General features: G+C 55.2%; 10 protein-coding genes across 10 annotated transcripts; 7 read left to right on the top strand and 3 right to left on the bottom strand.

Annotated features, from left to right (window-relative positions):
• Positions 1-38: 38 nt before the first annotated feature.
• Positions 39-1,473, top strand: BGZ61DRAFT_345253 (tRNA-guanine(15) transglycosylase-like protein; the record flags this gene model as incomplete). Its single annotated transcript, XM_046239771.1, has 2 exons — positions 39-282; positions 332-1,473. 2 exons carry the CDS (start codon positions 39-41, stop codon positions 1,471-1,473), a joined length of 1,386 nt encoding a protein of 461 aa, XP_046108141.1.
• A 946-nt stretch (positions 1,474-2,419) lies between these two features.
• Positions 2,420-3,647, top strand: BGZ61DRAFT_157786 (uncharacterized protein). Its single transcript, XM_046237430.1, has one exon. The coding sequence runs from the start codon at positions 2,538-2,540 to the stop codon at positions 3,546-3,548; it is 1,011 nt and encodes a 336-aa protein (XP_046108140.1). The 5' UTR covers positions 2,420-2,537; the 3' UTR covers positions 3,549-3,647.
• BGZ61DRAFT_157779 (alkaline-phosphatase-like protein) lies at positions 3,441-6,077 on the top strand. The gene is made up of 5 exons (XM_046237429.1): positions 3,441-4,223; positions 4,285-4,469; positions 4,524-4,602; positions 4,662-5,335; positions 5,400-6,077. Exons 1-5 carry the CDS (start codon positions 3,681-3,683, stop codon positions 5,902-5,904), a joined length of 1,986 nt encoding a protein of 661 aa, XP_046108139.1. The 5' UTR covers positions 3,441-3,680; the 3' UTR covers positions 5,905-6,077.
• Positions 6,021-7,355, bottom strand: BGZ61DRAFT_444360 (copper homeostasis CutC domain-containing protein). The gene has a single exon (XM_046244967.1). It carries the CDS (start codon positions 7,081-7,083, stop codon positions 6,250-6,252), a length of 834 nt encoding a protein of 277 aa, XP_046108138.1. The 5' UTR covers positions 7,084-7,355; the 3' UTR covers positions 6,021-6,249.
• Positions 7,356-8,628: 1,273 nt separating this feature from the next.
• BGZ61DRAFT_444357 (nucleosome assembly protein) lies at positions 8,629-10,183 on the top strand. Its single transcript, XM_046244966.1, has 3 exons — positions 8,629-8,986; positions 9,100-9,825; positions 9,889-10,183. The coding sequence occupies exons 1-3, from the start codon at positions 8,881-8,883 to the stop codon at positions 10,011-10,013; spliced, it is 957 nt and encodes a 318-aa protein (XP_046108137.1). The 5' UTR covers positions 8,629-8,880; the 3' UTR covers positions 10,014-10,183.
• Positions 10,184-10,842: 659 nt separating this feature from the next.
• On the top strand, positions 10,843-12,390 carry BGZ61DRAFT_344502 (uncharacterized protein; the record flags this gene model as incomplete). The annotated part of the gene is made up of 5 exons (XM_046239703.1): positions 10,843-10,956; positions 11,013-11,054; positions 11,114-11,414; positions 11,470-11,893; positions 11,946-12,390. 5 exons carry the CDS (start codon positions 10,843-10,845, stop codon positions 12,388-12,390), a joined length of 1,326 nt encoding a protein of 441 aa, XP_046108136.1.
• Position 12,391: 1 nt separating this feature from the next.
• On the bottom strand, positions 12,392-15,387 carry BGZ61DRAFT_383461 (WD40-repeat-containing domain protein). The gene is made up of 3 exons (XM_046242685.1): positions 15,339-15,387; positions 15,151-15,263; positions 12,392-15,071 (listed from the first exon to the last, which is right to left on the bottom strand). The coding sequence occupies exons 1-3, from the start codon at positions 15,354-15,356 to the stop codon at positions 12,506-12,508; spliced, it is 2,697 nt and encodes an 898-aa protein (XP_046108135.1). The 5' UTR covers positions 15,357-15,387; the 3' UTR covers positions 12,392-12,505.
• A 309-nt stretch (positions 15,388-15,696) lies between these two features.
• On the top strand, positions 15,697-17,907 carry BGZ61DRAFT_444354 (Septin-domain-containing protein). The gene is made up of 4 exons (XM_046244965.1): positions 15,697-16,184; positions 16,276-16,438; positions 16,502-16,812; positions 16,869-17,907. Exons 1-4 carry the CDS (start codon positions 16,080-16,082, stop codon positions 17,445-17,447), a joined length of 1,158 nt encoding a protein of 385 aa, XP_046108134.1. The 5' UTR covers positions 15,697-16,079; the 3' UTR covers positions 17,448-17,907.
• A 261-nt stretch (positions 17,908-18,168) lies between these two features.
• On the bottom strand, positions 18,169-19,724 carry BGZ61DRAFT_474047 (branched-chain alpha-ketoacid dehydrogenase; the record flags this gene model as incomplete). Its single annotated transcript, XM_046248530.1, has 4 exons — positions 18,169-18,972; positions 19,025-19,307; positions 19,373-19,492; positions 19,552-19,724. The coding sequence occupies 4 exons, from the start codon at positions 19,722-19,724 to the stop codon at positions 18,169-18,171; spliced, it is 1,380 nt and encodes a 459-aa protein (XP_046108133.1).
• Positions 19,725-21,229: 1,505 nt separating this feature from the next.
• BGZ61DRAFT_491044 (putative ubiquitin hydrolase) lies at positions 21,230-26,024 on the top strand (the record flags this gene model as incomplete). Its single annotated transcript, XM_046250392.1, has 11 exons — positions 21,230-21,732; positions 21,926-22,149; positions 22,257-22,404; positions 22,478-22,937; positions 22,990-23,932; positions 23,983-24,632; positions 24,683-24,831; positions 24,880-25,309; positions 25,363-25,677; positions 25,729-25,858; positions 25,915-26,024. The coding sequence occupies 11 exons, from the start codon at positions 21,230-21,232 to the stop codon at positions 26,022-26,024; spliced, it is 4,062 nt and encodes a 1,353-aa protein (XP_046108132.1).
• Positions 26,025-26,247: the final 223 nt, after the last annotated feature.

The raw sequence follows: 26,247 nt of genomic DNA, 5'->3' as shown, positions 1-26,247 counted from the left end.
ACTCATAGGCACCCGATTCTTCACTCGGCCATGCCAAGATGACCCAATCTGCTCTGGAAGACCCATCCGGAACCTCAACTCTCGCAATGTTTGAGATTCTGAAGTCCGCCACTGCCGATGCTGGCGCTGCCCGTCTAGGACGGCTGGCTCTAGCTAACCGCAGAGTTATGGAGACGCCAAACTACCTTGCCGTCGCATCTCGCGGAGTGATTCCTCACTTGACGCCTGAAAACATGGAAAGATATACGGCATTTGATGCAGCATATATGGCTATTGAGGACTGTATGTAACCTCACTCGAAATGCTTAAATCCCTTCTGACACGAAGATAGTTCTCGAGAAAAGGGAGCCTCCCATCTTGAAAATGTCAAAGGAGTCACCTAGAAACCTCCACAACTTCACTGCTTTTTCGTCAGAGCGAGCCATCGTTCTTGGCCCTAGGCGCTTCCCACCTGTGACAACTCCAGTCGGCAACGGTGCTCAGCATCTCAGCATCTTCACCTCCACCGGCTTCCGCAACCTGACAATACCCGAGTTCACCAAGGTTGTTGAGACGACCCAACCAGACATCGCCATCCCTCCGGCAGACCTCTGGCACACCAGCACTACGCCTCCGTCTAAGCGTCAAATTCGAATGGTCGAGCGCACCGAGGACTGGGTCGATGAGTTCATCAAACTCTCAGATCCCCAGGGACGACTGAAGGAACTCGGTGTCTCTGTCTTCGCACCCGTACTCCCGGTCGAGTATCCTCTCCAATGGGACTACCTCCGATATCTCACCGAGGATGTGAGAGAATCTATCTCAGGACTTGCAATTTATGATGTGAACCTACTCCCGGAGCTCATCAACTACCCGCCTCTTCTATCATTGCCGAGATTGGCATTTGGTCCTTCCAAGTCCCCTCAAGACCTCCTGCGGCAAATAGCTCTGGGAGTCGATGTTTGCACGGTACCCTTTGTAAACGTCATGTCGGATGCCGGAGTCGGGTTGACCTTCACTTTTCTACCCCCTGAGACTCAAGGGGAACAACCCCTTGGAATTGATATGTGGTCTCCAGATCACACTACATCTTTGCAACCCATAGTAGAGGGTTGCAAATGCTACACATGCACCAACCATCACAGGGCTTTCATCCAGCATCTCTTAAATGCAAAGGAGATGCTGGGATGGAACCTACTCCAGATTCATAACCACTGGATCCTCAGCGAATTCTTCGCTGGTGTTCGAAGGGCGCTGAACGAAGGCCCCGCCCAGTTTGAGGAGTGCAGTCGCAAGTTCTCGGCCTCTTATGAATCCGAACTCCCGGTTGGGACTGGCGAGAGACCCCGAGCGAGAGGATACCACTTCAAAAGCATCGCCGGCCAGACCAAAATAAATGAGCCCACTTGGCAGGTGTACGATGGCAATGACGACGGCAAAGCCACATCGGGATCCGAGACGACAGCTGAGCCACCGGTCGCTCCGAGTGCCTAGAGAAAGGACCCTGTGAAGCTGAGGTTGCATCGGACCTGACGAATCCAAGCGGATTGCATACTCTCCACTCATGTCAACCATGTTGGCGGGAAGCAGTGTCACCCACTGCGTTGGGAGGGCCCACACCATGGAGGGGAAGCCCGTCTGTCTATTTTGTAGAGGGAATAGCTCGTCAATGGTTGTGGTCGATACGTCATTCAATAGTTCGATATGATCTCGACATGTCGAGAAGTTGATCGAGCCATGACGGATCAGAGCACGTGGGAGGTCGCGTTGACGACTATCGATGTAGCAACCCGGCACGTGCCGCAATCGCAACATTTGTTGATGGGAAGTGTTGCGGGCCATACGGAGAGAGTTCGGAGTCGTTGATCATGGCCCCATCTCCAATGGATTAGTCCAGACTTACAACTTGGATATCCAAAAACACATGCATCCATTGCGTCGCTACCATCAATACACTACCTACACATTCAAGCTTGTTGGACATTTCCCAGATTACGTAAAGGAGTGCATTGAAGGATTCAGATGAGAAAAGTTTGATCTACAATCAACTAATACGTGCTGAACAGATCCGGATACCAAAACTTAGCATGCGAACCGTACTACCCTAGTCCTAAGGGTGGATGGTACGGTATGCAACGGAGAGGCGAAGTTGTACAGGGCAGAGAGGTTCGGTTAATAGCGCAGTCTCCCTGGCCGTTTCTCCAGCTAAGCAATGGATTTGGCCACTGGACAATTGCCAAATCACACAAGCTCAGTCAATTCTTCCCGAGACAAAAAGACCGAGAGCGAGATGGCGAGACCACAATACGTACGTAGCCTGAGTTCGCGGTCCCAACATCACGGGTGGGGACAGACAAGATTGGCCCACCTACATTTAGGTGTGCGAACCAGGGATCAAGCCTGGATTATTGGATCCGTCAGCGCTGTGCAAACCTTCTTATTACGCCGCGACAGGGCGGACACGGGCAAGTCGCCCGATAGAGTTGCGAGTTGAGCTTATGATCAAGCATGTCTGATCTTGAAGGTCCGGGGATGGGTGGAACCAGGGGTCGCCGCCAATGAGACGGCGCCATCCGCCCACGGGCGAGCTGATGGAGGCAGAAACGAGAGACGGACGAGGGTCCGAAGAGGGTCGAAGCGAGGGCCGCAGCGGGGGGCGCCAGTCTAGCATCGCGGCGTCCGTCCGCCTCCGATCTTATCGAAGCCAGGCAGGACATCGAGCATCTGCGAGTTCTGGACTTCTGGCAGACGACTGGACGGGGAATCAGGGAATCAGGAACCGGCATGTTGGTGGGCCGCCCGTTGGGTCCTCCTGGGGTCTACCGCCGTCTGCATGTGCCTGTCCAGCTCGAGTTGGTGTGGTTGCTTGCATCTCGGTGACCGTCTTGGGACAAGGACCCCATCACGGCCGACTTACACGGAGTGCCAAGGACCGGCCGTGGCGCGGAGCTTGCAAGCTGCACTACAAACGTCCTTTGGCCATGTGCGTGCGAGCCAGGCGTGAGAGTACCGAGTACCGCGGGTGTCCGCATGGGTCACCGATGTACGCAGGCTCACTGCAGGTCCTGCAGGCTTCGACGGGTCTTGTCTCGACAAGCATCGACGCATCCTTGAACGGCCTGGCACGCCCTTGGCGAATCCCTCTTGGAGCGGGGAGCCCGGCAGACTGCACACACGTGCCGGCCTCCCTCGCCATGACGCGCCCAGGCCCTGCTGCCATGATAGCTCCATCCCGTTCACCTTCCCAGCAGGACGGAACTGACCGTGTCGATCCAGCCCTCCTCAGCCCTCCTCAGCCCATGAATCATGCCCGTCTCTCGATGCCAATTGGCCAACACCAGCGTGATATTGCAGGACGGGGACATGGTCCTCGACACCGTTCCGCTAGCCCACTGCGGAAGGCGGATGACGGACGACCTGCGCCTGGGATATCCATGGACACCAGAGATGGATCATGGCAACCTGCCGTACGAAGCTGCAGCTCTCCACGTGGGATCGTCGCTGGAAGCACCTCTGCAGCTCTCTGCAGCTCTCCGCAGCTGCCGCAAGCTCTGGACGATTTATTATAAATGAGTTCAATGCTGCACAAACCTTCTCCCAGAGCTTCCCCTTCAGCCCGCAGCTGTTGTCTCACCCTCCCCAACACCATCACCAAAGGCACCGCCCGCTCTGTCAATTAGACCCGGGTCGGGCTTCTCACCATGTTGGTCAAGCTCAACGCCCTCGCCGTCCTGGCGGCCTCGCTCTGCGCCGTCTCGGCCCAGACCTACCAGCGCCTTGGAACATGCCCGACGCTCGGCTGCATCCTCCCCCCGGACCAGAGCGAGTTCCTCCCCGGCCAGCTCTTCGATCTCCGTGTCGAGGTCCACGCGCCCGTCAACGGCTCCGAGAAGGCCCACGACGGCAAGCCTGACGAGAAGTTCAAGGTGACCATTGCCAAGAAGGGCAAGAAGAGCAAGGACTTTGCCACCGCCTTTGGCATCAAGGAGCCCAAGCTCGAGACCTGGACCTTTTCCTGGTTCGAGGACCTGTACGCCGAGGATGCGAAGACACCCTCGGTCGTCAACGTCGCCGCCAAGGCCTACCGCAAGCTCGCCATCACCGAGCCCGGCACCTACACCGTCACCCTCAAATACTACAACGGCGAGACCACCACTGCTGAGTGGACCGTCCGCGAGCTCAACACCAAGCGCAAGGCCAAGAACGTCATCTTCTTCGTTGGTGACGGCATGACCACCAACATGGTACGTTCTCGCGACTCAATTGACTCCCGATTCGCTCGACAGCCGCTAATGACATCTCCAGATCACTGCCGCCCGTCTGCTGGGACACAAGAGCATCAACGGCAAATACCAGTCCACCCTGAAGATGGACGAGTTCCCCGTCATCGGCCACCAGATGACCCACTCCATCGACAGCTACATCACCGACTCTGCCAACTCGGCCTCTGCTCTGTACAGCGGCCACAAGAGCACTGTCAACGCTATGGGGTATGTAGATTCGATCCAACTATGAGTACTTGCCAGACGCTAACCTGACAATAGTGTCTATGCCGATTCCTCCAAGGATCCCTTTGATGACCCCAAGGTTGAGACCATTGTCGAGATCTTCAAGCGTATCTGGGTTCGTACATGGGAAGATATTCCAAGCGCATTGGATTAATTGCTAATTCGTCACGTTAGGGCGGTGCTTGGGGTGCCGTTTCCACTGCCTACCTCGCTGATGCCACTCCCATTGCCCTGACCGGCCACACTCGTCTTCGAAGCCAGTACGGCCCTCTCATTGACATGGCTCTCCACGGCAACACCAACTACAGCTGGACCGACCACGAGGGTCCCGATGTCTTCTTCGGCGGAGGTGCCGAGTACTTCTACGCTGGTAAGGACTCTTTCCAGGGCAAGGACTACTACAAGGAGTTCAAGGACGAGGGCTACTCCGTCAGCAACACCAAGTCTGCTCTCGCCAAGGCCCCCGACAACAAGAAGGCCCTCGGTGTCTTCTGCCAGGGTAACCTCCCCGTCTGGTTGGACCGCAACGTCTACACCGACAACATCAACAAGATGGCAAACGACCCCCTCGGCAGCACCAAGCCCGCCACTGACCTGCCCGGCCTCAAGGACATGACCCTCAAGGCCGTCGACATCCTGCACAAGCGCGGTGGCGACAAGGGTTTCTTCCTCATGTCCGAGGCTGCCTCCATCGACAAGCAGATGCACGCCCTGGACTACGACCGTGCCTTGGGCGATCTCCTCGAGCTCGATGACACCGTCCGCGCTACCATTGCCAAGCTTGATAAGCTCGGCATCCTGGATGAGACCCTCGTCATTGTCTCCGCCGACCACGGCCATGGCTTCGAGTAAGTACCATCAAGTCTAGTTCAGTGTAGTTCATCCCGGCGAGATTACTAACATCGACACCAGCGTCTGGGGCTCTGCCGACACCCAGTACCTCGCCGACCAGGACGACGAGCGTGCCAAGCGCCGCGCCATCGGCACCTACGCCATGTCCGGCGAGTCGCAGTACACCAAGAACCAGGCCGGCCTCCAGTACGGCACCGGCTCCAACTTCCCCACCAATTGGGAGCCTCGCTACGCCATCGCCGGTGGTGTCGGAGCCGCCCCTGACCACCGCGAGGACTACAAGGTCCACAAGGAGGGCCCCCGTACGCCCGCCACCAAGGGTGCCGACGGTTCTTACTATGTCAACCCCGTGGATTCTGTCAACGGAGTCGTCATCAACGGCACCATTGGCACTAATGAGGCTCAGGGCGTCCACTCGCTAACCGATGTCCCCGTCTTCGCTTGGGGCCCCTGCCAGGACACCTTCGGCGGTACCTACAACAACATCGACATCTTCTACAAGATCTCCAACTGCCTGGGTCTCGCCCGTAGCAAGGGCGCCAACGGCAACAAGTACCGCTCTTAGACGGTAGGAGTGTGGAAGTGAGCATTTGATGGCGGAAGCGGTGGATTACGACGAGACGAACGATGTAAACTAGAGGGTTGAAATGAGAACCAGGCGTAATGGGGATGTAGTAGTAATCCATTGAAAAATGATGACTATGCTAGCAATTGCCTGGCACTGACTGAGTGCATGCTGCTGTATAAGATGTCTCTATAATGCTACCGTAATGGTGCGATGGTGCTCAATCCCACGAATGAGTCAATGTGACAAACCAGTTTCCGAATACCCATCCCCATATCCGTTGCCACGTTCAAGACGGGGGTTGTTTCAGTGAAACAACTGTGTCCAAACCTCCTGAGGGGAGTGCTAGTCCACATCATCAAGACCCAGAGCCGAGCACAGTCCTATGAGCTCATCGGGGTCGACTTCCTCGGGGTCGAGATCAGTTGGTTCGTCGTGAGACAGGCAAGACGAGTGCATCCAAATATTGAGTCTAGCAATATGATCGAGGCGCTGGAGAAGTTCTTCGACGTTGTAGTAACGAACACCGCCGCCCACGATGATCTGGAGATCAGGCATCTGGCAGCACATGCGGTGAATACGGTCAATGTTGTCGTAAAAGGGGCCGTCGCCGCCGGAAGTCAGGACGCCGGTGAAGCCGCAGCGGACGAGCTCGCTAAGGCCGTCGTGCCAGTCGTCGGATTTCGCGATAACGTCAAAGGCGCGGTGGAAGACGCAGCGGATGGGCTTGGCGTGGGCGACGAGCATGGTGCAGCGGCGGATGTCGATGGCGAGCTCGCGCTCAACAGGGGTAACGCCAGGGCCAACTCGCTCGAGGATGCCGAAGACGAAGGCGTCGCCGCGGACCGGGTTGAGGGTGCGGAGGTTCTTGAAGGCCGTGATGGAGTCCCACATGGTCTGGAACTCGGCGTCCGAGTAGACGAAGTCGTGCGGCTCGGCGTGGGTGGGGCCGGGGGCCGGGCGGGGCCGGATCATGATGCGGATGGGGATTTCGAGCTTCTGGTCACCCATCTTCTCGGGGCGGTGGAGGCTGGCGACATCGCTGACCAGGGGCGTGAGGCCGCCGTCATCGTAGGAGCCCTGCGCGTTGAGCTCGACGCGATAAGCCCCGAGGGCCTGGGCGCGGAGGGCGTTGGCCGGGGAGAAGACGGCGACTTCGAGCGGAGTCTTCTTGACCATGGTTGCGTTGCTCGAGTGAAGAAGGGAGGAGATGAGGATATGTGTATGAGTTGTGATATCCTCCTCCCAGGGGATTGTGGTGTGATGGTGAGAGGTTGAGAAGGGCTCCTGGTGGTGAGGCAGGGTTGATTAAATAGTGCTTACCGGCTAGAAGCCATCACCATGGCAAACGTCGATGCGATGTGGCTTGGGGGGTTTTGAGGCATTGTGAGATCGAAACAACCCCGAGAGGTGCGGCGTTGAGTTAATTAAAGGAGAGTCGTTTGTTGGTGTGTGAATCGAGTTGCAGGTTTCCTTTCTTCTGTTTGGCTTGGGCACCCACCCCAAAATCAGGTTTTAATTAGCGCCCTTACCCTGGACGTTCGCCCTCCATTCCCGCGTTGAGAGATATGGTTGAGTTCGTTCGAAACGTTGTTTACCTCACCGCTTTATTACGCCATTGAGGCTAAATAGGAGATTATGCTGCGATGTGTTTGCAGAACAAATTGGCTGTCTGTTGATTATCCACTTGCGTTTCTGCCGTCTGCCTCATGCGTTGTCTTAACTAGGACCTATGGTCTGTTTCCAGTCTTTTTCGATCTTTGACTACCTTGGCCTGAGACAAAGAGGAAGAACAATTGAAGATGACCGCCATTAGGTAGATCCCACGCTGTGTAAGCTGATCCATATCGCCGAGTTGGGATTTGAGGAAGGAAGAGTCGGTTTCAAGCACAACAAGGCATTTGGGATCGTACAAATAAATACTCACGTCCCATTTGTGTTGAGAAACTCACTTATACACTCGGCTGACTGAATGATAGTCTGAGGCTTGGTAGGGGACGAGGCCAAGCATCAGTCATGCGACTTTCGACTTCGGTTGCGATGCTCGCACTTGAAGAAAGTTGAGAAGATGCAGAAGGAATAACCCCAAATCCGAATTTGAATCAAAAGAATGACTCTCGGGGCTCAACATGTCTCCATGCAGCTAACCCTCGAGCTGGCGCGTCACGCAGTCTAGTGGCGACATGGTCATCAATGCACATATCTGATCCTTGTGGGCTCTATTATCAAATTGGAAGAATGCCAAGTATCGTATTTGTCCGTAAAGTCCCAGTGAATATTTTCCATAATTGTTTCACGCTCGGGGTCATGGCAAATTAAAAGTTGGGTAAAGATCCATGGCAAAGGTCCATGACAACGGCGGGGCAGCATCCACACAAACAACGGAATAGCGGGGTTTGAAGCTCAACTCTGGATTTTTACTGTGTGCAGCAGTTGGCAGCTGGCCACTAGATTGCCCCTCATGGCAAAATGCAACCCCTGTAACGGGCATGAGTGGGAGCCACCCAAAAGGGAGGCTTCCAGCGGGTTAGCGGGCTAGCTCCTGACTGTCGCCTCCGCACAGCGTAATTAGCGGGCCTTAGCACCGCCGAAGAGAAAAAAAAACTAAAAAACTCCAGGGGTCTTGGAGGGGCAGCTAGAGAGCCAATGATACCAATGACATCAACACGACCCCACCAAAAAGATTTCACCGACTCACACACACGCTTTGCGCTTTGCAGTGACGGAGCTCGCGCTGCCTAGGTTGGTTTGCTTTTGCTTTTGCTTTGGTTTGCTTTGGTTGAGTTGCGCTGCTAACATTTGGATCTGCTCTTAAGCTACCACACCCGCTCCTCATCCTCCACAAAAAAAAACTCTTCTTCTTCATATATCTCATCTCTCTCTCTCTCTCAAGCCAGTACACTTGAGATTTCTTCCAATCCTCTTCTTATATACCCGAGATTCTCTTCACAAGATAATTTCAACACAATCACAGCCATGTCTACCAGCGATATGCAGGACGCCAACCTCCAGGAGGCCCTCGTCACCTACGAGAAGCTCCAGGACATCGAGGATGATATGGATGAGGTCGAAGTCGAGATCCGTAAGTCATTCCCGAGCCAATGCCACTTGCGCATCTACCCGCCGCATCTCGTGTGAAATCTGACGGTGTGAAATCCGAGGCCAATTCGCTAACTGAAAATTTTCTACTCGCAGTCCGCCAGCAGGACAAGCTCTGCAAGGACATCTACGCCAAGCGCGCCGAGGTCATCACCAAGATCCCCCAGTTCTGGCCCCTCGTCATCGAGCAGGCTCCCCCGGACGTCGACGAGTACATCCAGCCGTCCGACTCGGCCCTGCTCCTCAACTCCCTCACCAACCTGACGGTCGAGCGCTTCGAGCTGCCCCAGGGCGACCCCCGCAGCGTCTCCATCAAGTGGGAGTTCAAGGAGAACGAGTACTTTGAGAACAAGGTCCTCGAGAAGAAGTTCTGGTGGCGCCGCGCCCGCGATGGCTGGGCCGGCCTCGTCAGCGAGCCCGTCGACATCAAGTGGAAGGACGGCAAGGATCTGACTGGCGGCATGCTCGGCCTCGTCCAGAAGGTCTGGGAGGAGGAGAAGGCCGGCAAGGAGGGCGAGACTGAGGCCGCCAAGAAGCTCAAGCAGCTCATGGAGGACACTGGCCTCGGCGGTGTCAGCTTCTTCGCCTGGTTCGGTTTCCGCGGTCGCAAAATCTCCGCCGAGGAGGACAAGGAGGCCTTCCAGAAGGAGCAGGAGCGCCGCGCTGCCCGCAAGACCGGCAAGGAGACCGAGGAGGACGCCATGGACTCGGACTCGGATGACGATGATGAGGACGAGTACGAGATGGAGATCTTCCCCACTGCCGACGACCTCGCCGTGTGCATCGCCGAGGACCTGTGGCCCGGTGCCATCAAGTACTTCAGTAAGTCGCCCCCAGAGAAAGCCGTGACAATGAGACACAAGGATGCTAACCAACCCCCCACAGCCAACGCTCAGGAGCAGGACGACATGAGCGACATCGACTTCGAGTCTGATGAGGAGATGGGAGACGACGACGAGGAGGCTGAGGGCAGCAAGGATGCTCCCGCCACCAAGAAGCGCAAGGCCTAAACGATTTCGGCTTTTGCGATTTCTCAACACACATATAAGACCCCTTCCCTTTGTCACACCCCCCAAAAATGGATAGACGCCAGGAGAGAGGGAAGAAGCCACCTAGGAGGTTACGAGATAGACGATAGACGTATATAGATCTGATCATTCATTTATTCATACCCCCTTGACTGATATCTTCCCATTGTGGTTTTTTTTCTCTAAAACCTTTTCTAAAAGAAAAATATCTGGATCAACTCGCTCCATACCCTAACGGCTTCCCGCAAGTAGAAATGCCAGTATTACAAACTCGCAGGGCAGCCGGCTGCGCCTAAGCGGGGCACATCCCACTGACATTCACAGGCCTCGCCAATGATGTCAGACCAAGCTTGTTTGAAATCCGGGGTATCAGCAGTAGCGAATTTAGCGATCACTTATCAATCCGGGAATCTCGCCGTCGTTGACCGACATGAAAAACCTCGAAAGAGCCATATGCTCGAGAACTACAGGGCGTCGGTTGACACTGTGTGATACCGTTAATGTGCGACTCCAAAGCCGTTTAGACAATTAGACTCTCCTCCATTTATTTGTCAGCGCAACCACCTCGCGCCCTGCGGTAAGCATCATCTGCATCACAAGACGTGTTGTACATACATAAGATCTACGTGCTACAGGCGCTGTGCGGCGTCGCCACTGGGAGCCAATTGGGCACAGCGTTCGGAAACCGGCTATTTACTTTACTTATAAAGCGACACATCACCCCTCATCTCAACTCCAAATGCTGTCCCGTCAGACATGGCGAGTCTTAGCAAGGCCACGATTGGGAATCGCCTACAGGACCTACGCTGCTATGGCTACGCCGTTTCGCATCGATGTCGAAGCTAAGGATTCGGGGTTGTTGGGACTGAAACTGCGGAATGAGGAGGCGGCCAAGGTCACGGAGCTGCTTCAGAAGGATCTTGAGGTTTGTTCACACTGATGAGCCGATAAGCATCATCATCAACTTACACTCCAGTCTAGACACACCACGTCTTCTTCAACGTCGATGGTTATCATGACCACGTAAGCTTCACTCATCCCATCAGCTTCCCTACGACTCCTTCCACTCACGTCGCATCTAGATCGTCCACCACCTCCTCACACTCTACGGCACCGGGGCGAGTGCCCAGGACTTGCAGAAGGCCTACGACGCCAACGACTCATACCAACTGAAGGCTATGAAACCTCGCGACGAAGTCGTTGACCAACTTTCAAAAGACTGGGATGCCGCCAAGGACTACGTCGGCAAGGGACGACAGTATGCGTCGTTCCTACGCTTCTTCCAAGGCGAGATCGAGAAGCTGGGGTGCGAGGCGGTGCTCATGGAGTATCTCTTCAAGGACGATAAACGGGGACGCGACATGCAAAGCCGTCTGTTTGGAGGTATCCGCAGATAAACCGCTTCACTATGACTCCTTGGACGCTGACGCTTTTACAGGCCTGCTTCACCCCTTAATCCAGCTCATGTACGGCCTCGAGTGGGAACAGCCAGCAACCATCGCCTCGGGCCTCGCTCAAATCTCCATCCACGACAACGGCCTGCACGAGTTCCTCACCCGCTCTCAAGCCGACGCCGCTGCCAGGCCAGACTCTTACCAGATGGGTTCCATCATCGACCTCTACGCCCAAATCGCTCCGAACCAGAAGCTTGCGTCGAGCGCTCGCTGGGAGGACCGCAACCGCATCTACGACGGCGTGCTGAAACGCGCCCCTGACGAAATGGTTGAGTTGGCGAGCCAGGTTCAAGTGAGGCCGGAAGAATTGGAGGAACGCACGGCAGAGATGTTGCATACGGCGGCGTATGTTGTTGCTTCGGCAGCATTTCATCCTCCTCATGTCCCCAAGTTTGACTTCTTCCTTACGTATGGCATCCCATACTCTCTACTTTGGTCATATGAAGACTTACATCTGTAGACACCACGTCACATCCGCGCCCTTCTTCCTCACCCTCAACAAGCTCCCCTGGGTACCCACCGCCGTCAAAGTCCGCCTCCTCGAATCCAAGATCCGCATGGACCTCTTGCAATACGTCGCCCGCGGCTGTCCGGCGCTGCACGCGGACTCGCTCTTCGACTACACGCCCAAAGACGCGTCGTCGCTCGTCGCCAGGCCTGAAGAGCTGCTGCCCCGGATCCATACCATCGTCGACGACGGGCACACCGTCAAGCTCTCCCGCGCGCTGCTGCTGGCGCAACGCGTATCGCAACCGTACCAAGATCGGCCGTGGATACGGATCCCGGATGACGATGCGTGGGTGAGGGCGCAGTATCTGCTGTTGGATGGAAATGAGCATTGGGAGGTCAAGTGGGTGAGAGCGGGCGGCTTTGAGGAGGCATGGGAGGAAATTCCAAAGGAGTAAGGCACATGTGTAAGATTGCGTGATAGTAACCAAAAACCAGATGTGTATCATTAAGGACGGAATGTAACTGTGGTTGTTGGGTAATGCTTGGGTATTTTGAATCATCTCTGCCCGTCTAGTCTAATCCAATCCACTCGTCATCGTCAGAACCATTTTCAGACTCAGCCTTTCCATCCAAATCAATCATTTTCACCTCTGCGTTCTTGCCGCCCGGCGCATCCAATGTCTTGACGTCCTTCTTCTCGCTCTTGTCCTGGGCTTGCCCCAGCAGATAGTCCACCATGTAGACGTTCTCGTCCGCCAGCCGCCTGACCTCATCCCTCATCTTCGACACGGCGCGCGAGACGACGCGCAGCTCCACATCTGCCTTGGCGCGGTTCGCCGACAGCCAGGCGCCGTGCTTGTCGACTATGGCCTTGATCCAGAGGAGGCAGAACTCGATGTGGGGGGACTCCTCCGTCTGGGCTGCGACAAACCGCAGGAGGCGCGAGACGTAAATGGTTGGCAGGTCGCCAACGACCAAGGGGATCGTGGCCGGCGGAACGGCCTGGAATACCCGCTTGATCAGACCAGCTTCGTTGAGGCGGAAGGCCATGACGATGGCCTTGAGGTAGTCGCGGTCGGTTTCCAGGACGGCGAGGGTAGACGCAGGTGTGATTTCCATGTTCAAGTCAAAGGGGTCGAATTGGAGATCGTTGTCCAGGCTGTAGATGAGAAGACCCTCTGTCGAGGCGGCACAGAAGGCGGTTCCAGTTGGTGAGAAACCAATGCCAGTCACGCGAACTTCGGGCATCTTCTTCCTTGCGGAAGGGTCTCCACGCTTCGAACCAGGCAAGGAGCTGTCAACTCGGTCTTCCCTGTCAGATGCCTCCTGATCATCGAGCTCTCCCTGGGGACCAGCCTCTGTCAAAAGCTTGTTGTTGAGGAACTCCTGGGTTCCCGAGAGAGAGAGGTTGACGCTGACGGTGAACTTCTTGAGCAGCACCATAGTAGTCACTGAGTACAAGCAGATGTACTTGCTGTTGCCGCCCGCAAGGAGACAGCTGCCGTCGGTGCTGTATCGGATGGTGTTGAAGCTCTTTGTTCCGGCAACATTGGCTGCGGTCCTTCGGTCTGTGATCTTTCGTCCTCCAGAGACGTCTCTTCGTCCATCTAGTCCAGACACTTGCTCAGCATCCGTCATTGACCAGAAAGTCAACTGTCCATCAAGTGTCGAAATTGCCAATTGCAGAGAATCCGGTCGGATCGCCATGTCAAGGACGTCGGCCTGGAGCTGAAGGGGCTCGCTCGTCTGCGTCCGGCTGAAGATGGACCAGATACGAGCGGTTCGGTCCCAACTGCCGCTGACGAGAGAGTCGCCGTTTGGCGCAAACGCCAAAGAAGAGACGGGACCCTCGTGTCCTGAAAGTTGGTCGAGCAATTGGCCGGTCTGGACACTCCAGATGTGAACATCGAACGAGTCGAGGGATCCAGCTGCAACCACCTCACCACTAGGGTCAACTGCCATACACGAGAACGAGAGTCTAGTGGGTGCAGTGAATGTTCGGAAGTTTCGGTACCGGATGAGATCCCAGGCTCGGATGGAGCCGTCAAGACTAGATGTAAAGAGGACATTCCCCTTCTTGGCAAACTCACAGGCAGTGACGCCGCTAGTGTGCTCGGTAAATGTCACAATGCAGAATCCTGACTGGATGTCCCAGACTTTGATCTTGCCATCGTCTGCAGTGGTGATGATCCGCTGGCCATCTGGTGAGTAGACCAAGGAGTTCATCGAGTCGAAATGGCCCTGTTGCTTGAGGATATACGACTCCGACTGCCATTCCCACACCAGAAGCTGGCCTAGCTTAGATGCTCCAAACGCAAGCCACTCTCCGCTCTTGTTGATAGTGACGAAGTCGATATCATTCTGGGAGATGCTCAGCTTGTGGATGTTGTTGAAGTCAGGCATCTCGTAGAGTCCAAAAAGACCGTTGGAGAAGCCGGCTACCAGGAGGTTGGTCTCGGGGTGGAACGCAGCACATCGTACGTGGGCGCTTCCTTGCATGAAGTAATGTCGCTGGACGATGCGCCATCGCATGTCGGAATCGTCGTCGTCGTCGCGCATTTGGTCGTCCTCCTCAACCCGGTTAATAGGCTTGACGTATTGCCAGTCGAATACAGCACCATCCTTGCTAACAGTGTAGATGGTTTCCTGGTTCGCCGAAAACCAAGCACCGATAATAGCCTGCTTGTGTCCCGAGAGGACTGTGGGCGTGAAACCCTCTTCGGGATCCAAGCTCCATATCCGGGCCGTCAAATCCTTGGAACTGGTGAGGAAGAAGCGTGAGTCGCTAGACCACTCGATGTGCTGGACATTGTCGAAATGGCCGGTGTGTGTGTGATATCGAACAAAAGGCGCGAATTCGAGCTCGCCCTCGGTAGAAGCGTCGGGGGTGGAAGGGACATGCCAGACCTCGATCTTCCGGCCTAGGCCAACAGCGAAGTGGCGGCCAGAAGGCGAGAAGGCGAGCGCTGTGACCTGCGCACGAAACGAGAAGTGGTAGATCGAGATGCGCCGAGGCACATTGGTCAGAATCGCATGGCCATCTTCGTCAATTGAGAGCAGGAGGTTGCCGCGGGGTGTGAGGCCGATCCGGGCAATGTTCTTGCGGTGCGCGAACGGAAGTGTATACGACTTGTTTCTGCGCAACACTCAAGTTAGTCATGGAAACGGTGTGTATTCGATGCTGTAGAGTAGCATCCCAGGCAAGGCGCACGTACTCTACAAGGTTAAAGACAGTCACTCTGTTGCCGACAGGCGAGAAGAGATGGGTGCCATCGGGGCTGTAGAGCAGGTTGCCCTGGCAGTAGACAGTGCCAAGCAAGTTCGAGAACTACGGCGGTGAAGTTAGCACATGCGCCATAGCATAGAAATTGAGTAGGAGAGCATCCAGGAGGTTGGGCCGTACCTTGAAGTCGGTCTTCATTGTCGTCACCTGCAGGTCATAGCCATGATAGACTGCTTGAAGTCGCAACATCCAAAAAATCGACCTGGGCTTATCGATAAGGACTGATTTTTTTGGTGGAGTCTCTGCGATAGCAAGGCGCCGGCAGATAATTACTCCGACATCCGGCACTCATTCCAACAAATGGAAGCGATAAATGGAGACTAACCCCAAAGAGGGAAGAGGTGACTTCCCCCTGTGGCTGGTTGCCGTTGAAAGTGGCATTGTGTGGCTTCACGCGACGGCATGGACCGTGATTGGCCTGGGGAAAAGGGGACCGTCTTTCTTTCCCCTTTGGAAACGGCCACACCTCCTCCTCCCTTGTGGCTCCTGCCCCCTTGTGCTTGTCGCTGGCAGTTGCTGTTGTTTGGCGTGTTTGGCTCCTCCCCTGGCTCCCTAGCTGCCCCGTGTCCACTCCCCATCAAGCACTGTCCACTCACGGTCCGCGTCGCACTGGCCAACCAAAGTACGCCCGGGCCAGCCCCCCCTAAGACGCCTCATCCCAAGAAAGGGCAGGAAATTCGTTCCCCTGAAGCACGAGCTCCCAAACCTCCACCTCGCCTAGTTCTCGTTCGACATCATTGCAGCCGGCCGCGAACCTGCATTGCTTCCGTCTGCTTGCCGATTCTCTGCATCTCGCCTCCGACTACCCGTCTCGATCGATATCCTCCTCGTTTAACGTTTATCCCGTGAACTCTGCCCAAGATGGCTTCCGCAGCTGCTGAGAGCGCCTCACCGATTGGCATTGCCAATCTCCCCAACCAGCGACACAAGATTGTCGCGAAGCGCGGTGCTGGCTTCACCATTATGGTACGCCCCCATCGCGATGAGATGCAAGCTTTGAATACGCATTCTGAGCCTCTGCTGTATTTGATCCCGTTAATCTGACCGCGCAATCTAGGTCGCTGGCGAGTCTGGCCTCGGCAAGACCACCTTCATCAACACCCTGTTCTCCACCACCATCAAGAACTATGCCGACCACAAGCGTCGCCACCAGAAGCAGGTCGACAAGACCGTCGAGATCGAGATCACCAAGGCTGAGCTCGAGGAGAAGTTCTTCAAGGGTAAGGCACCTTCGCCTGGACGTATCGTCTAGTTCAGTAGCTCACCGACCCTCCCTTCTCTAGTCCGACTGACCGTCATCGACACCCCCGGTTTCGGCGACTATGTCAACAACCGCGACTCCTGGATGCCCATCATCGAGTTCCTCGACGACCAGCACGAGTCCTACATGCTTCAGGAGCAGCAGCCCCGCCGCCAGGACAAGATCGACCTCCGTGTCCATGCCTGCCTCTACTTCATCCGCCCCACCGGCCACACCCTCAAGCCCCTCGACATTGAGGTCATGAAGAGGCTCTGCTCTCGCGTCAACCTGATCCCCGTCATTGCCAAGGCTGACACCCTCAGCCCTGCTGATCTGGCCAAGTTCAAGCAGAGAGTAAGCTCCTACAAGCAAGACATTATCCTAAATAGAATGCTGACCGCCCCCTTCAGATCGTCTCTGTCATCGAGGCCCAAAACATCAAGATCTACCAGCCCCCGATCGAGGAGGATGACGAGGCCGCTGCCCAGCACGCTCGCAGCCTGATGAACGCTATGCCCTTCGCTGTTATCGGTTCCGAGAAGGACGTCAAGACTAGCGATGGTCGCATTGTCAAGGGTCGCCAGTACTCTTGGGGTGTTGCCGAGGTCGAGAACGAGGACCACTGCGACTTCAAGAAGCTCCGCTCTATCCTGATCCGAACCCACATGCTCGATCTCATCCACACTACCGAGGAGCTGCACTATGAGGCCTACCGCGCCCAGCAGATGGAGACCCGCAAGTTCGGCGAGGCCCGTCCCCGAAAGCTCGACAACCCCAAGTTCAAGGAGGAGGAGGAGGCTTTGCGCAAGCGCTTCACCGAGCAGGTCAAGATCGAGGAGCAGCGCTTCCGACAATGGGAGCAGAAGCTCATCTCCGAGCGCGACCGTCTCAACAAGGACCTCGAGCAGACCCATGCTCAGATCAAGCAGCTGGAGGCCGAACTCGAGTCTATGCAGGGCAGCGCTGTCCGCAGCCACGGCCGCCGTTAAGCTGGTCGGAGCAGGGTCAACGTTCTTTTGCGATTGCAGTTGGACAGTCGTGGTTTTGTCATTTCTCTTACCTGTGGCTCCAGTTCGGGGTTTGGAGTTGAAAAAAATGAAAGGTCCAAGAATACCACAAGGGGAGGGAGGAGACGGGGGCCCGCGTTCATGGATATTCCTGCCCGCCGTCTCCGAGGGAGGAAGCGGGGAGTGTGGCTCGTTGGGACGGCTCCATGGCTATGGCTGTGGAGTCATGATACCAATATCTTGTCCGCGTTTTCCGCCCCTTGGTTGCGTCAGCAGCTAAGCACCAGAAGTACGACCCCGAAACGAAACAAGACGTATGGAGAAAGCTTTGATAGTCTTGCCCTTTTTTATTTGCACCTTTTACTAGAGCCCTTCTCGCAGCTAGGCACTTTTTAGTCCCCATGTAATTCAGTCACCACCTTTCATGATACCAGCTTAAGATTGTCCAATTGGCCCTTGTAATGTGATGCGATGCTTGTTGTACAACGACGGCTAAGATCGCCCAACTATGAGATTTGACCCTTAATAAAGAGCAACTACCGTGGTGACGTATAGTATAGCTCACGAAACTCCATGCTTATACCCAAAGGAAAAGTGCCCAAGAACCCCCAACCAAGTCTCATTCCCAAACACTCCGAGATGTATGCTATTCCAGAAGCCCCTCTGATGATTCCATTCCCCAAGGACCGAAAGTCCTGGGCTGCTAAACGGCGTCCATGCTAGCCCGAGTAGCAAGCTGTTCATTCTTGTTCCCCAACTTTGAAATCTGCAAGAAAGCATCGACTCCATAACCCTCAAGGCTATGTAGCTCAAGACTGCCCGCCCAGTACTCGGCGTATACGCGGCTTAGGGGCAGGCCCATACCAAGGCGCAAGTTTGGCGGACGGCTAGTGAGAGAGGAGAGGGAGCTCTCGTAGTTGGGTGTCTTTAGGTCGGCACGGGCGAGCTCATCCTCGACATGGAGCTCCTGCATGGTGGCGGCCATTCGGGGTACGTGTGAGAGGTTCTCGAGACGCTTCTGACTCTGGGGGCCCTTGCTAAATGACCAGAGGTAGGGGAGCTCAGCACGAGGGATGCCGCCGCCGCGATCGCAGATGCGGATGATGACGTGTTGCGAGGCCTCACATATGGTGATTTCGATCGGAGGCGGGACACCGGCGGTCGTTGGGTCTGGATGCTTCTGGTGACGCTCGATGACGGCCTGGACCGAGTTGCGTAGAAGTTCACCGACAATGTACTCGAGATGGCTGAGGATGTAGGGGAAGCTGGCGTCGAGGTGTCCGTCAACCTTGATCTCTGGGATCTCGACGTTGGGACCATTGGTGGAGCGGGCGAGGGCAATAACGGCCTTGGAACAGCGCTCGACGACGTCCTTGGCGTTGCATTTGATGAAGACTTCGCCGATGTAGTCGGCTTCGGAGAGTTTGGTGCCGGGGGAGAAATGGGGGGAGTTGAAGGTCTCGGAGAGAGAGAGGTGCTGCTCGGCAATGACTCGCCGAGAGATGCGCTATCGGAGCTTGTAAGTACTTGGTGATGGGACCTGACGCGGAAAGACGTACGGATCTCAAGATTGTATTCATGAATTTGTCCAAATCATTGGGGTTCATCAATCCGCCGCACTCGAGAATACCCATGGCCAATTTAGGGATGACGGTCAAGTGGCTTTTAAGGTTCTGACCGATGATGCTGCACATCTTATCATTGTCCTCGAGTGTTTTGACCTCCTTGATCTTGCGAAATGTATCAAAAGCATTGTAGTACAAGTTGTAGACTTCGTTGATGTGCGGGTTCGTGACGACGACGTAGGGTAGGCGCTGCATGTCCCGAATGCGGTGGGCGAGTCTGCAGGGTTGCATTGTCAGCGGTCAATGGCGGGATGCATCCGTCCGGCCGAGATGTCGGCTCACCTTGTGGGAAGCTCGGAGCGGACATAATTCGCCGAGCTGATGAGGCGCGATTCTGTGAGGGAGCGGCCGAAGACCATGAGCTGGCGGAGGCTGATGGGGCGAGCCTCTTTGGCGACCCATCTGGAGGATCGCGGGTTAGCAGCGGGAGGGAGCTTGCAGGTGGAGGGAGAGCTCCTCACTCGTCAAGGATGGAGACGGGACGCCATGCTGGATTGTTCAAAGTGCTCGCGCGGCGCAGTTGCCATCTGGGATTCGAGGGATGTTGTAATATCGGGGCGGACGAGAGGAGGAGGAGGGCGCGCGAGTTAGTTAATCTACATCGCCTGCTTGGTCGCAGGGCGATGGAGGTCATGACGGAGGAGGTCGCATGCAGAGTGAGGCGTCAGCCCAGGGCGGCGGGAGAGAGGAGCGGCGATCGGATTGGTGTCGAGTCGAGAACGGAAGCCGGTCAAGTCGGTCCACAAGCTGGAGTTCGACGGTGCGATTTCCCTAGGCGCGTCGACAGTTGAAACAGAGAATCGTGCAGTTTGACGAGTGAAGAGTCACCGAAAGGAAGGGTCCAGATGGAGACCGGGGAGCAAAGCACCGGGACCGCAAACGCATGTGCCGCCTCGGACACGACCGAAAGCTTGGGGAATGACTGGAGAAAATTACCCCACATTCGCGATACCGGCCGCCCGATAAGCCTTATTGGAGGCGCCTGGGAGAGAGCTGAGGCAGCCAGCAGCGGCCGGTTTCGCGGGCGGCGCCCGATTAGCAATAGCGCCACAGTGGTGGGTGTGGCCAAGTTTCTCGGCGATTTAGGGCGAGTTGGGCCAGGTATTGCAGCTAGCGGTAAAGGGCTGGCTGATCGGAGAGGGGCGCATTGCTGTCTGGTTGGCGATGGTCGATGACGATATTGGGTGGCGGACAGCTTCCAGGACTGTTGCTTGACCGTTCGCCCTGGGCACACTACAGCTGCAGGGCGTGTGTTCACATTATGGGATATGATATTACTGCAAAGCGAATATTTCAAGAGTTGTTCTGGCATCAGAGTGAGGGGTCATTATGATTTACCGAAAGGTGCAGCTGCATTAATTGAGTCTTCCGGTTGACTACTGTATCGACTCAGTAAATTGGCCCTGAATCTTTCCCCCACTTATTGCCTTCCGAATTTTTTATACATAATGATAATAAATGATTTAGAAAATCTATGCCTTGTATAGGTAGCTTAGCTTTAGTCCATAAAACAGGGCCAATTTATCGAGTCGATACGGTAGCTCTTCTGCAGTGGAAAAAACCACAAGGCTAGCCAGGTGAATATCCATACCAGGGTATCCCATCTTCGAGGCACCTGGTTCGAGGCACTGGTTCCAGCTCTGCGACATCCCTTTAACCAGGTATTTTGCTGCCGTAGGGACATACATCCAACGTCGTGAGTGAGCTCCAGGTCTGATGCTTCCCCTCTGGTGCACAGTATTCGGCATGACAGGGCTCCATCTCCGACCGCCGCCATTTCGTATTCACCCCAGTAGCCTCATCGCCTACGAGATATGCCTTGTACGGATGCAGATCGTGGTGCCGCGACCGCCGTAGCTTACTGAGCGATGTTGCCCGGTATAATAACCTGGCAAGCAAAGAAATCGAGGCCCCAACGTCATTGGCGGGGTGACCTGATGACGCTCTTCAGGCGCGGGAACCATGTTAGACCTCTACTTGGCAGATGGGCGTCGATACACCAGACGCACATGTACCCGCGTAGCCCCGCCTCGGTCGCCTCACCAGAGTCCTGGCGGGCCTGCCTGGCTGGGCTGTGCTGTGTTTCGCACAACTCTCTGCTCCGTCCACGATTGTCGGGTGTGCCTGATTGATTGATTGATGCAAGGCGGGCTGCACGCTTCTTCTTCCTCCACTCCACTCTCATTCTCCCTTACTACCTCTGACGCCTTAGTTCCGGCTCAGACTCAGACTCAGACCTGGAACTTGGAACCCGGGACTTTGTTGCAATTTGTTGGATTGTCTGTCTCCATCCGGCGGCCGACCATCCTTCCAATTCTCACTCCTCCACCCCGTCCATCCTCCTCTTCGCCCTCCCCTCCGGGCCTTTGTCACCCGGCCTCTCTCTCCAACTCTTTTTTCCCAGCCTTGCCTTGTTGCATCACTCTTCGACTTGGCCGTCGAGCTGTGGCCACCGCTAACGCTGCTGGTGCTGCCGTTGCCGAGACGCCCGTTCCAACCGCGCCCGCGCCGCTCTCGACGACATCTCGTGAGATCGACCATCTTCGAGCCGTCTGCAGCCTCGTTTCCTCCGTTGCGCTCCTTCTCTCCCTCCACAGCCAGCTGCCGCCGTTGCTGCTGCTGCTGCCAGCCATAGCAACATGGTGAGTACCGAGTTCTTCTCCGAGAACAGTTCCCCTCCTGCAGAAACTCGGCCTCGAGTCCCTCACTCTCGGTTTCCTGCATCATTCGCCCCCCCACCAATTCGCCTTGATCCCGTCGACTCCCACCACCGACACACCCCGTCCCTCCCCACTCCCACCCACGCTCCATCGCTTCAAATGCCGACATCATAAGCTCGCCTCCTCTCGAGCTCCACGTTCGCTTTCGCTTCAAACCAGCTACTGACAATTCTCTCCGTCACCAGAGTCACGACGTGAATTCCCCAAACGACATGGTCATGGACACGGACGACTACGTCGGCGTCGCCAATGAGCCTGACAAGGACCCCGTCGCCATCATCCCAGAAACTCTCGACCAAGAGGCCGACCAGCTGCAAGACCTGCCGATGGCCAACGATCGTGCGTCTCCCTACCCGTCCCCGTTCCAGTTCCCGTCACTCGTATCGCCGTCTGGCCTCCGCCGCCGCCTGGCCTGACGTCCCCCGGCTAACTCCAGATAATATCAGACGATGCGATGAAAGAGCTTGTCTTGCCTCCGCTGGTCGATGAGCCGAAGATCCTCGGCGACTACGAGCACACATGGACAGTCGAGAACTGGCGCAGTCTAGGCAAGAAGGAACATGGCCCTGTCTTCCAGGCCCACGGATTCCCTTGGTGCGTCCCCCGCGATGCTGCCACCCCTCAACCATGTCATGTTCATCGCTGACCCCCATCTTCCCCGCTACAGGCGCATCTTGCTGTTCCCCCACGGCAACAACATCGATCAGTGCTCCATTTACCTCGAACATGGCTTCGACGCTGATGCCGTCCCCGATAACTGGAGCTGCTGCCTCCAGTTCTCCCTCGTCCTCTGGAACCCGAACGACCCCAGCTTATACTGCCACCATGCTGCCCACCACAGGTTCACCAAGGAGGAGGGCGACTGGGGCTTCACCCGATTCGTCGAGCACCGACGCATGTTCAATGTGCCTTGGGATGGTGGTAGCCGGCCTCTTTGCGAAGATGACACTGCCAACATTACTGCCTACGTTCGTTTCGTCGAGGACGAGACAGGTGTCCTGTGGCACAACTTTGCCAACTACGACTCCAAGAAAGAGACGGGCTATGTTGGGCTCAAGAACCAAGGCGCCACCTGTTACCTCAACTCCCTCATCCAGTCACTCTACTTCACAAACGCGTTCCGAAAGGCATGATCCCCAGTTCCCAAGATCTAGCCAACTTCCCCGCTAACCTCACTAGGCCATCTATGAAATCCCCACTGAAAATGATCAAGGCATGGACAATAGCGCGTATACCCTACAGCGACTCTTTTACCAGTTGCAAACATCCGAGCAGGCCGTCGGAACAAATGAGCTCACTAAGTCTTTTGGTTGGGAAACTCGACACATCTTTGAACAACAAGATGTCCAAGAGCTGTCCCGCAAGCTCATGGAGAGAATGGAGGAGAAGATGAAGGGCACAAAGTCGCAAACTGTCCTTCCTGAAATGTTCAGTGGAAAGATCAAGACTTACATCTCTTGTATAAACGTCGACTACGAATCAAGTCGCATCGAAGACTTCTGGGATATTCAACTCAACGTGAGCGGGAACACGAACTTGCTCGACAGTTTCAAAGACTACATCCAGGTCGAGAAGATGGATGGAGAGAACCAATACTTTGCAGGTGATCAATTTAAGCTGCAAGACGCCAACAAGGGAGTCATTTTCACCAGCTTCCCCGATGTGCTGCACCTCCAGCTCAAACGATTCGAGTACGATATCCAACGCGATATGATGATGAAGATCAACGACCGCTACGAGTTCCCCGACGTATTTGATGCCGCACCATACCTCTCCGATGATTCCGACAAGTCCGGATCGTGGATGTACCAGCTTCACAGCGTTCTCGTTCACAGCGGCGATTTGAATGCCGGTCATTACTACGCATTCTTGAAGCCTGGAAAAGACGGCTGGTTCTATAAGTACGACGATGACAAGGTTACCAAGGCCACCATGAGAGAAGTGCTTGAGGAGAACTTTGGTGGCGAGTACCGAACCTCGAATGGCTTCCCTCGTGCGCCCCTCCAGAAGAAGGCCCCTATCATGCGCCAGAACAGCGCATACATGTTGGTTTACATCCGCCAGTCGCGTGTTGACCAGATTCTTCACCCTGTCAACCAGGACGATATTCCCCAACATCTCCGTAAGTGGTTTTGTTTCGCGCTCATCTACGGTAATGCTGACTTAATACAGAGGAACGCTTCAACGAGGAAACCGCCCTTCGGGAAGCTAAGAGGAAGGAACAGAGGGAGGCACATCTCTACATGATGGCAAAGGTCATTACTGACAAGTCCTTCCGAAGCTATGGCGGGACCGATCTCTGCCTCTTTGACGCCAACCCGGAAGTCGATCCTGCCGCTCCCAAGTCCTACCGAATCCGTCGAGCCATGACGATGGCGGAGTTTGTAACCCAGGTAGCCGGTGACATGAACGAAGATCCGCGCAAGGTGCGACTTTGGCTCATGGTCAACCGACAAAACAAAACTATCCGACCCGACCAACCCATTATGGATCTAGGACCTACGGTTGAGGAGACATATGCTCGCTCGGCGGCACACCGAGACACCAGTCTGCGGGTGTGGGCGGAAGTGGCGGACGAGGTTAACTCTAATGGCGAACCAATCTGGCCGTCCTACCAAAGCCAACCGAATGGCGTTGTCGTCAAGAACGACACCATCTTGCTCCTTCTGAAGCACTTTGACAACGAGACCCAGACCCTGAGGGGTGTTGGCCATGTCTACATTGCGAAGGAGAAGAAGGTGGAGGAGCTAGTTCCGTTAATCGCCAAGAGAATGGGCTGGGGAGAGAAGTTACCCGCCGACGAGAAACTTCTCTTGTGGGAGGTGAGTCTATTTTATGGTATTTGCACATCACAGAACCTGACTCTTCTTAGGAAATCAAACCAACAATGATCGAACCCCTGAAGTCGAAGCAGTCTTTGAAGGTTGCTGAGCTCCAGGATGGAGACATTATTTGCTTCCAGCGATCTAGCGAGCGCAAATCCGAGCAACAAAAGCGCTCAGGCGACAAGCCACTGGAGACGTACGTCAACACCATGTCTCAAATGACCATTTCACTCACAGCTCCCAGGGTCACCACATCGGATCACTTTGAGGATGCCCGCGAATACTACGACTTCCTTGAGCACAAGAGGACAGTGAGATTCCATCCTCACACTACACGATGCGATCCGGCCCTGTACCCCCCGTTCGATCTAGTTTTGAATTCTAAAATCACGTACGACACTCTGGCGGAACGGGTTGGGGCTCACCTCAAGGTAGACGCAACACACATTCGATTCTGGACGGTCAGCTCGGCAACCGACAACCCCAAGGCATCAGTGAGGCGTGGAGCAAACCCTACCCTGCGACAAATCTTGAACCCCCTGGGATCCACCAGCCTTAGCTCAAGTCAACGAGGCGACGCCTTTTATTTCGAAGTCCTTGAGATCACTTTGGCTGAGCTAGACACGAAGAAAAGCATCAAGCTGACTTGGCTGAGCGAGGGAATCACGAAGGAGGTAAAAGATTCCCGCATTTTGTACTGTGACGACTTTGCTGATTATGAGATTAGGACCAGTTCGACTTGCTTGTTCCCAAGACCGGAACAGTCGAGGATTTGATCGAAGCTTTGATCAAAAAGGCGCACATCTCGAGCGAGGATGAGGGTGGCAGGATACGGGTTTACGAGACCAGCTCTAACAGATTCTATCGTGAACCTGTTCGAGAACACCCAGTCATGAACCTCAACGATTTTACTCAGCTCTACGCCGAGCGTGTTCCGCAGGACGAGGCAGTAGCGGAGGATGGCAACTTCATCCAGGTCTTCCATTTCCAGAACGACGTGAGCCGAGTCCACGGCGTCCCGTTCAAGTTCCTCCTCATCGAGGTGAGTTATCCGCCTAATTGGTTGCGTGTCTGAGAAACTAAAATGACCCAGGGCGAGAAATTTGCGGATACGAAGAAGCGATTGGAAAAGCGAACTGGAATCAAGGGCAAGAGCTTTGAGAAAATCAAGATTGCCGTGGTTCGACGAGCCAACTACTCCAAGCCTCAATATCTCAATGATGGTTAGTATCGCCTTGGCATACATAGAGTGCTTGAGTGTGGCTGACAGATGAAACAGAAGATGAACTTTGGAATGTTGCACAATCCGATGATGACTACCTCGGCCTTGACCATGTGGATAGAACAAGGACGCTGAGGAATGGCGTTGGGGATCTTTTCCTTAAATGATTCGCCAGCAAGCCGCTGAGCGAGACGTGCATTAAGAAGGGCAGTGCCAGCCCAGCCCTGGACCTCGGTGTTTAGCATATCAGCCTACTTCAAAAGCACTATCGTAAAGTATCTATAGCCGTCGTCGCGGGCGCAGGCGTTTCTTTGGTATTGGAACGGGAACGCATATGAGACAAGACAAAGGATGGCTGTGAAAGAGATTTGGACTTGCGGCAGGGGCTTC

This window comes from Ilyonectria robusta, assembly GCF_021365365.1.
Source record: "Ilyonectria robusta strain PMI_751 chromosome Unknown BGZ61scaffold_4, whole genome shotgun sequence".
NCBI lineage: Eukaryota > Fungi > Ascomycota > Sordariomycetes > Hypocreales > Nectriaceae > Ilyonectria > Ilyonectria robusta.
Note: the sequence above shows the minus strand (reverse complement) of the source record. Positions and strands in the feature narration are given on the sequence as shown.